The 9,992-nt window shown below is 44.5% G+C and overlaps 1 protein-coding gene across 1 annotated transcript in view; it reads left to right on the forward strand.

Moving 5' to 3' along the window:
* Nucleotides 1-7,984, forward strand: part of SMAD9 (SMAD family member 9) — a 35,480-nt gene extending 27,496 nt beyond the window's left edge. The window contains exons 6-7 of the mRNA XM_065678381.1: nucleotides 3,176-3,432; nucleotides 7,764-7,984. Of these exons, the coding sequence (XP_065534453.1) occupies nucleotides 3,176-3,432; nucleotides 7,764-7,907 (401 nt within the window). The 3' untranslated portion in view covers nucleotides 7,908-7,984. The remainder of the gene's footprint in view (nucleotides 1-3,175; nucleotides 3,433-7,763) is intronic.
* Nucleotides 7,985-9,992: the final 2,008 nt, after the last annotated feature.

The following is a 9,992-nucleotide window of genomic DNA, read 5'->3' on the forward strand; positions in this document are numbered from 1 at the left end:
GTCTTCATTGATTAAAAGTCCTTTAAAGTCTTACTCTAGGAATCTGCCCAAGGGAAGGGAGCAGGTTGCCCAGAGAGGAGCTTAGTATATCAGAGATCCTTAATTTTACTGTTCTTCCCTGGTTATGCAAATCTTAAAAAAACATGTCCAACTGGAGCAGAAGTGGCACCAGTACAGGCCTGCAGAAGAGCACAGAACAGCTCCCAAAGTATGTAGTTCAAAGGCATGCTAGACAGATGAAAGCTACTTAAATGGATACAATTGTCACATGTTAACAGGGTAGAAAAAAGAGTGAGTAAACAAGATTAGCTGAGTAGGATAAGGATATGTGATTGAATTGTCATCTAGTGTATCAGCGTGAAACGGTTTCCTGGAAATACCACATCAAAGCTAAAAACAATCCAGAACACAATGCAACATCTACTAGCAATTGGACCTGTTTCAGCAGTCAGACTTCAAGGACAAAAAGGGGACTTCTGATCAGAAAGTCAAAAAGATGTGGATGCTGGGAGACTGATGAATTCTCAGTTTCTTCAGAGAGCAATGAAATCCCACTAAAACACACGGACCCTTGATTTGGCCTTCTACAAACATGTATTAAGCTGTTTGGCTTCCTTGAGGGTGCTTGCCTCTGGTGAATGAATACCAGAAGAATGGAAATACACACTGATATTTCATTACTGCTTTATTGCTTTTAAAAAGTCCACAAGGGAAAGGCAAATTGTAGCCTCTGCTTTCAGAGGTGACTTTGTCATTTTTCTCCTTATGGACAATGCCTTTGAATGCATTCATCTTTTTTTTTTTCAGAAGTTGGGTGACTCAGTATACTCCAAAAAATCCAGCCTTTAAAACTTTTCACCTTAGCACCCAGAAGTGTGGTCACCCTAAATTGGTAGTTACACCTGGAAATTTGAAATGTAGTGAATATTTATGTCCTTATTCTTCTTTCCCTACACTGTGTCCTCAGTCATTATGTTGAAGATGGCAGAGCAGTGGAACAGGCTGCCCAGGGAGGTTGTGGAGTCTCCCTCTCTGGAGACATTCAAAACCCCACTGGACATGTTTCTGTGTAACCTGCTCTAGGTGGCCCTGCCTTGCCAGGGGGGTTGGGCTACATGATCTCCAAATGTCCCTTCCAGCCCTAACGATTCTGTGATTTCAGAAAGCAATATGGACTCCATTGAGGTCAGCTATGGCTTTTGTGTTTTCAGTCCTCCCCTTTTATCCATCTTCCACAGGAGGGAATGGAGACCGTAAGTCAAGTAATAGCAGTCAGAGTGTGCAACTCCCCATGATGCCGGGTGCAGCTGGACTGGAGCCGACAGCTGGTCTAATGAGTTGTCATCTCACCGGTGTTCCCAGTGCAGTGCTAGCGTGTGCTCTGAGCCACACCCCCTGCCACTCACATCTAATTTGAGATCTTGTGGGTGCATAGAAGTAAAAGTCAAGTGATGGCTTGAAGACAGACTTTAAGGTTCCCATCTGAGTCATCCTGGAAGTCTATGGGAGAGTGTATTTTTCCCAGATTCCTTTCCCACTCAACCTGCTTTTCCCCAAGTCTTTCCCACTTAAGTTTAGAAGCTGGTTTTGTCCTAAGGATGTGCTGCTGCCCCTTGCTGTCATGACCACAGAATGATGAACAGACTGGGAATATGCAACCAGTCTGTTTTGTATGAAAGACAAAGGAATAAAACTAATTACAACTAAATTATTAAAGCACAGCTATCACTAGCTCTCAGGCCACTGAGACTCTGTGAACATGTGCATTTGTATGTAAGGGTTTGACTGCTGTACCTGGGAATAGAGAGGAGGGTTTTATTTTCCTGTAGTGGTGTTTTTTATGAGAACAAAGATCTGAGCTCCCCCACCTCTCTTGGCCATGGGAGGGGTGTGTCTCATCTAATCTGTCCATGGGAAGGGTGAATGTCTAGGAATCTTCGCAGGATGACTTGTCCAGGGTGTGGTTTCACACACATGTTTGAGCAGTCTGTGTCCCCGTTGCCACGCTTGCAGTGATGAAGATCTCACTTCAAATAAATCTTCTTTTGTTCTGTTTCTTTTTAAGTTTATTTGTTGGTTCAGTTCCCCAATCTGGATGGCTGCCCAATCCTCAGCCATTGCTGCCAGAATGAAAGCTGGTGTGGGAAGAAGCAGCAGGGGCAGGGAACGAGAGAGCCTTTTCAGCACCTGCACAGGCTTCCATCAGTTCAAGCTGGCTGTGAGCCTGCGCTCTGTAGCGGACTGAGTGAATCATCTGGTCACAGTGCTTCCCGTCATCTATCAACTAGGGAAGGCATCTGCACAACTAGCTTACACAACATCCCTAACTTTACAGTTGCTGAATTAGGCTAAGATAAATTCTCCCTAAGATAAATTTAGGTATATTTTCATGTATGCAGACATTCTGGGGGACCAGAGTCTTTGATGGATAGAAATGCTTCCATCTTCATTTCCCCAAGGCACAGAAAAAAAAAAGAGAGTTTCAGTTAGTCACTTAGTTGGGCATTGAAAGTCCAGAAGCACATCAGTCATTTTCTTGCTAAAGGTCATTTTGAACAGGTTCTGATGAGTAAGTAGCGTCATGTAAATGGAAATACATAGTTCTGATGTGGTGGATAAAGCAAAATGCAGAAAACCTATTTTAAGTACACACCATGCTGGGTTTCAACTGCATGAGATAGAATCCTGTAGTAAAAGACTAGCATGCAATGAAATTGGTCTTGGGCAGCCTGCATGTGCTCAACAGTGAAAACACATTTAGATGTGTAATGCAGAACAGATTTGTCACTTCTCTTACAGTTTTGATCCATTCTTTGTGTATGGTTGACGTATGTTTGATACTTACGTGTGTATGTATGTGTGTGCCTTGTTATACTGTGCTGTTGGGTTAAAGAAGTAAACCAACCTTCCACTGAGAAACAAAGAAAACCATCATGTGATAAGACTTTTTTCTAGACCAACACCTCAAAATAGCATTTATGACAATTTCCTCTTAATGTTGATGCGTCCATTGTACAGTTACATGGATATGCACACAGTCTTTTAAAAGGCAATGTGTAGACACTGAGTGCCTGGAATGATCCTGGACTTGTATGTAAAATAGTTAAAGACTTGCTGGTGTAAAGTGTGCTGTGAACAATGGAGAAACAATACACGTTATTTCTTCTTTTTCAAGGTGTTCATCTTTACTACGTTGGTGGGGAAGTTTATGCCGAATGTGTCAGTGACAGCAGTATTTTTGTGCAAAGCCGTAACTGTAACTACCAGCATGGTTTCCACCCAGCCACTGTCTGCAAGATCCCCAGTGGCTGCAGCCTCAAGATCTTCAACAACCAGCTCTTTGCCCAGCTGCTGGCTCAGTCAGTAAATCATGGTTTCGAAGTGGTGTATGAGCTGACCAAGATGTGTACTATTCGAATGAGCTTTGTTAAAGTAAGGATTCTTTGTTTTCTCTTGCATTTCTGAAAGGCAAATCCCGTCACTCTGGTGCAAAACTAGACCTCATAAAATCCTTTCCAAGTGGGGATTTAGACACCCAACTTGCAAATTCAGACTGCCTGTTTTGCGCTACTGCTTTAAAATTCTGGGTGCTTAAAATAGATAGCTTTTGTTGACAACCTGGAATTTTTTTAGTTTTCAAAACCTAGGTATTCCATAGCTTTCTTTTGTGGAAAATAAGCAGAGATTGCATGGTCATGTTCCCCCATTGTTTGCATAAAAACCTCAACTTAGAGGGGCTTAGCAACATATAAATGTAGCACATACCTTAGGCAGTTGCCATCTCTCCTATTATTACTGAGTTGCAATAGAGCTTGGTAGAGCCATAGATCTGAGAAGAGTATCCTTATGTCTCTAGACTAATTTACAGTCTCACCGTTACTATAGACAGGTAAATAGGGTCTCAGTCAAGAAACACGGGGTTCTCCTTCAGCCCCCGCTGAGTTTACTGGGAATTGCGACTCTTTGTCACCTGTCTCATCCCTGGCAAGAGATTGTCTTAATTTCTGATGACGTTCACTCTGGCCAGCCACAGGACAAGAAGGGCGTCTTGCAAGCAGAATACAACCCCCAAAAGAAAATCTGACCTCCCTTCTGTTATTTGGAAGAGACAGGAGGCCACCTAGGCCATTACTTGTTGTATGTCTTTCATATATGAACTATGAAGTCTGCTTTGTGTGTCATCTATCAGTCTTAAGAGTGAGTTTCTTAAATCTTCTGAATGGCCTTCTCACCAAAATGAGATCTTAACTCCTTTTGGCACTTAGGATTTACTTAGGTGCCTGATGTAGCATCTGAAACCCAGAAAATGGTGAGTATTTCAAGACTGTTTACAATTGTGCTAGACTTACTTCCTATAGTGCTGTATGGGAGGGCTGGCAGCAATGTTTAGTCTGCAAACTAGAGAAGCTGTGCCATTAGAAGCCAGTTGGTCCTGCTAGGTCCCATAAGAAGTGGCTTGAGTATGTCCCTTTGCCTTGCAGGTGTGATTTTATACAAATGACTGAATCAAGCTGATTAAATTCACATCTAAGATACGATAAGCCTTGACGCTTCAGCCCAGTTACCTTACACTCTAAAAGTAGATGAGTTGAGTCACACACAGCTTTCTGGTCTGATTCTTTCCAGTCCTTCTTGGGGTCGTCTCTCCTTAACTCTATGAGAGCATTAAGAGTGCTCTGTAACTTCTCCCAGGAGTCCAAGCCAAAATCTTCCTGCCCCTGACCAAGCTGTTACTTTGTTCTTGAGAAGGAACTGACATCTTGTTCACACGCAAGTGTTACGGGAAAAAAAGAAAGCAAGAAACCCAACGAACAGCATTTTCTTTAACGGGAGGCATGAATGGGCATGTTGTTTGTAAAGGCAGTGTAGCCAGTTACACAGTATTTTCACTATATCAGCAACTCAGGGGCAGTCTCTTCGATGTGTTATCTGCCTCCGTGCCCAGCATGGCAGCAGAAACGGTGATGCTGATGCACTAAATAATGTTGCTGCCATATTATCACCTTGCTTTGTTGAAACAATAGCAGCCGCTATAGTACCTCAGGCACCAGAAAACCAGTGCAAGAAGTCATTTGGAACCTTTTCCCATGACCTTTGGAAAATGGCTATGCAAATCTCATCTTGTTTTTTTCTTCCTGGCCTGTGAAAACTCTTTCCTCTTCTCAGTCTTCTCCAGTTATTTCTCTCCTAAGGTGTGAGCTCCAGTGTATTAACTCTGGGGACAGAAATGTCCCTGGGTGTTGGGTATGCAGGGCACAGAGCCACATGTTTTTCTATCAGATCCACACACCAAGAGCCCCCAAGTGAACCACAGTCCTGTGGCTTCTCCTCTGATTCATATTCAAACACTGCTGGTTACCTAGAGCCCACAGGGCAAGCCTTGCCTCGTACCCCACTGATGCTTCAGCTACCAGCTAGGAGGCAGGGAGGAGCAGGGACCAAGATGTGAGAAACTTGCCAGTACTGTATCATTTTAGGGAGGCAGGACATGGGACAGAGGGACACGAAGCTCCTGTCTTCTCTGATAACCTTCATGTGCCCATGAAGCAGCTGGGAGGAGGTTAGCCCTCAGGCAAATGTGAGTTTATCATCAGTGCGATCAGACAGCAGTTTCCATACGCTGTGTGGCTGTTGTCCCCTCTCCGTAGATGGGGCAGCTGAAGCACAAAGTTTCTCTAAGGTGAGGTGTGAACCCAGCATCCTTCTTCTCATATTTCCCCAGGTCTTGGGGCAGAGAGGGCAACCCAGCAGCCTTGGCCATGCTGCACTGCATGAGGCAGCCCAGTGGCTGAAGCCTGGGCTGGAGATGGGAAGGACTGGCAGGAGCAGCAGTGCTGCTCAGCTCATCTCCACTGTGCCAGAAGGTGCATTTCTGGTCTCCCCGTGGGGGTATCAGTATCCTCTTCCCACCATCTGTGCGAACCACCACCACAGCTCTGCAGGCTCTCTTTTTATTTCCTCATTAAAAGAGCTTCACCTCCGGGATCATTTCAGCCTCGGGCATGCAGGAGGCTACCTGCAGCCCAATAGTGAGGCATAGGGCTGCTGCCCTGCTGGCATGTCCCCTGCGCGGAGCTCCCTGCGGCAGCCTGCGGCAGCAGCACCGGGATTGCCTGCCTGTAGCTGCCAGCAGAGGGCCTGGCTCTCCAAACCGGGCAGGCTGTGCTTCCAGGCTGCCATTCCCATTCCTCCGGACTTTCTGTCCTGCCAGTCACAGAGGTGCACCGACTTCGCGTGTATTTTCCCTGCAGCTGAGTGCTTCAGACTTCACAACCTCAGAAGTCTGACCGGGCTGATTTAAGGATTTTATGCAAACATTCCCTAAGTATAGAACATTAATCTGAGGTGTCTGGAACACAGGCCCTTTCTAGCCTGATAATGCACTGCACGGCAGAAAATGCCGCCTGTTTAAAAGTACTCTTTGGGCTTTAGTGGGTCCATATCTTACTCTTCTGCTTTCTTGCCCCTTCATGAAGTAGCAATGGATTTTATCCAGACTACTTACTATGGCATCTAGTTTTAGTGTTGATCCTAGTTTTGCAGGTGATTGTCTGAAGACATGGGTTCTACCAGCCTCAGTTTTCTGAGTTGTTCTGCACTCTACAATGTACGCGCCTTTGGCAGATGTCAGTCTTAATATACCTCCATGTCCCTGTTTCATGAGATGAATATCACCCCCCCGACTAGCCTAATGGCAGGTATGGCTCAGTCTCTCCATCAGTGGCCCACAAATGAAGAGGCTCATCCTGCAGTGGGACCGTGTTTTGCATATGGAAATCCAAGTTCAGCTCTGGCAGTGAGATGACTACAGCCGTTGAGCTTCCAGACTTTGGGCTGTGACTTGGACGTCTTGTGTTGCTGTGAAATCAGGCTGCCTACTTCACAAGCAGACACTGTGCTTGCCTGAGGCACAGGGACTTCTGGTTCTCTTTTCTCCCTGCCAGAACCACAACCCCATGTTCTGCTAGACACTACATATCCCTTACCTTCCCGAAAGAGCTGGAGAAATTAGTGCAGGACTTCCTACAGCAGGCAGCTGGGGAAAGAGGACAGAGAATAGTTTGGGTTGAAAAGGACCTTAACGATCATCTAGTTCCAAACCCCCTGCCATGGGCCGGGACACCTTCAAGGATAGAAAAACTGTGGAAAATATCTATACATAGGTTACGTGCGGTGCATAGGAACCTTGCCAGAAGTTTCCAGAGGTTCAGATAAATACCTTGAACTTCCAGAGGTTCAGAAAAATACCTAGAACTAGTCTCAGACTCGTAGGATGCATCTCTACCAATAAATGAAGCAGTGCCCAGGATCATTCCCATCTCTTATTAAAGTGTTATGACAGGGCCTGGTCTGCTTTTCGTCCGTGCCAGACAGCAGTCTGGCAGACTCTCCTGGGCACGTCTCCAGGCTGTGAACAGCAGGGACCATTCCCCATAGGCTGTTTGCAGACAGCTAAGCTTGGAAGCAGGCCTTTCCATGCTATGTGGTTTCAGCACCTGGAAGTGTAACAGTTTCATTTAATAGCATTATTAAAGTGCAGCATAATAGTAAAGAGTTCCTGGTAACTATGGTAACAGTGACCTTAAAAAGGGGCAAAGTTTCTAGAGAAAATGATCCCTAGGACAAAGCATTAAATCATGGTAACTTGGGTGATGGCCTGTCTGTAGCTGTGCTAGATTAAACTGCACTGCAGTTGTGATTTAATGTTTCTGTTTTAAAAAAACCCAAACACCTCACCTTTTGGTCCTTTGATGCTTTTATAGGGCTGGGGAGCAGAGTATCATCGCCAAGATGTTACAAGCACGCCCTGCTGGATTGAGATCCACCTGCATGGACCATTGCAATGGCTGGATAAGGTGCTGACACAGATGGGCTCACCTCATAACCCCATCTCCTCAGTCTCTTAAGAATCATCTCTAGAATACCCTTAGGATGGATGCTATTGCAGGCAGTGGCTTATAGGATTTCCAGTGAACAGAAGCTTCTATATGTAGATGTATGTAGATGTAAATATATCTATACATAGTCTATGCTCCTTTTTTTATTTCCATGCTATGTTTTGTGGTTTCTAGTTACTCTGATGCCAGTACAGTAAGTTTAGAAATTCAGGTATAGCATATCTGTTCTCTAGTGCAAAATAAGCCAAATTTCCTGCAAAAGTGTCAAACATTTCCTGTGAGCATATTCATTCCCCAGCCAAGCCAGTAAACGGTGCAAACTGTCAGCACTTTCATGCAGATTCAGAAACCTGGCTGTAGCTGTTCCTAGTAGGTGAAATTCACCCCTCTGCAGGCAGCCAAAGTCAGATCTCTGCACCATTCATATCCATTTTACATCCTAATGTCAGGTCTAAAAGAGGACCTTAGGTGGTGCACAGGACTTATGCATAGAGATGACTTTCATCCAGTGAACTGAAGGACTAAACTGCAATTCCAGTCTGTCTCCCTACTGCAAAGCACAATGGGACAACAGATCCTCTGAGGAGCCCTGGGGTATCCCTGTCTCCTGTAGGATTTGGCAGGAAGAGAGAGCCCTCGGGACGCGTTCAGCACTGGAGCTTTATCAGAGCATTCTGGACACATCCTAGTAGTCTGATACTTTTAACACAGTAGTGTACGGTACTGCTGCACTGAAAAGCAACAAGCTTCTAAGGAAAAAAAAAGAAAATTTGAAATATATGCCTGTAAGTTTAAAAACCAGTTAACTTCAGTGCTTTTTTGCAAAGTACATACTTGCATATGTTTCTGGCATGTAAACTGAATCCTATCCATTATACAGTATTGATGTAGTTTGTTTTAAAGTTAGGACTGTCTGTAGTTAGACTACTGTGCTGATATCAAGTGTGCGTCTGAAAGGGACTTGAACTGTGATTCAGAAAAGAGAAATGAAGTGTGCATCAAAGAACTGAGTAATTGCTATATCATTTGTCTTGGGATAGTCTCTGTACTGGGAACAAGAAGCCCCACGCTCACAGGATGCAATGAGGAGGAGGTGGGAGTCAGCCATGTCCAGCCCAGTGCTGGGCCAGTCGTTAGGATCTGACTGCAATGCTGAGGTTTGATGGAGAGGGCTTCCCTGGGAGTCACTTCACACATCCCCGTGGATGGTTCCTCATCTTAGATACAGGCTTCAGCATTTGCAGCACTTATGGTGTGGTAGTATAAGCCACAACCAAGCCAAGAGTGAATCTATGTGCAGAACCTTTCTTAAAAGGTTTATGGTCCTTCTGTAAGCAGGGAAACCTATTGCCCTCACCTGCATCCACAGAGCCCGCCTTGCAAAATGCTGTTCACTTGGTAACTTTTTCTGAGGAGGCAGGTGATACTCTTCCTACGTTTTGATGGTCCTCACTACCTAGCTAGGGGTAGAGGGTTATTTCTTTCCAGGCATAACAGTTCACTGAAAATTATTTTGCGTTAAGGGTCAAAAAGAGCGATAACTTCTCCAGTCTCATTCCTTCTTAGAACGTACCAGAAATATCCTGAGGAAAAAAACCCCAAAACAAATGTTTTACAGAATGTTTCTTTTCTGCTCACACAATACCTGGTGCTACACATTTTACTGTATAATTAGAAGAGGATGCCTGAAATCACATAATCACATAACACAAAGGAAATATCATTCACTAGAAAGACTTCCCATATGTTTTAGATGCTGTGTAATACCTGTTACGGTGGTAATTGTGAAGAGAGCAGAAGAATCAGTAAACTAGCAGAGTTACTTCATTTAATGCATCTTCAGCTGCCTGCCGAATTTGTCGGGCACAGAGGATACGTTTTTGAGTCCGACCAGTAATAGCAAGTTTTATAGGAAATCTGTAAATACAAAGAACCCTATTCTGTCACCATTTGAGATCAGCAGTGTCACTGTGAGATAGAAAGCTTTTCAGTCTCTTGCAGCAATGAATTCCTGTAATAATGTTACACAGAAATTCCAGGTGTGCCATTTATGGTTTAGCAGGCTTGAAAGAGATCAGTAAGGAAAAGAGATGT

The sequence above is a fragment of the Lathamus discolor genome, chromosome 4 (genome assembly GCF_037157495.1).
Source record: "Lathamus discolor isolate bLatDis1 chromosome 4, bLatDis1.hap1, whole genome shotgun sequence".
Classification (NCBI taxonomy): domain Eukaryota; kingdom Metazoa; phylum Chordata; class Aves; order Psittaciformes; family Psittacidae; genus Lathamus; species Lathamus discolor.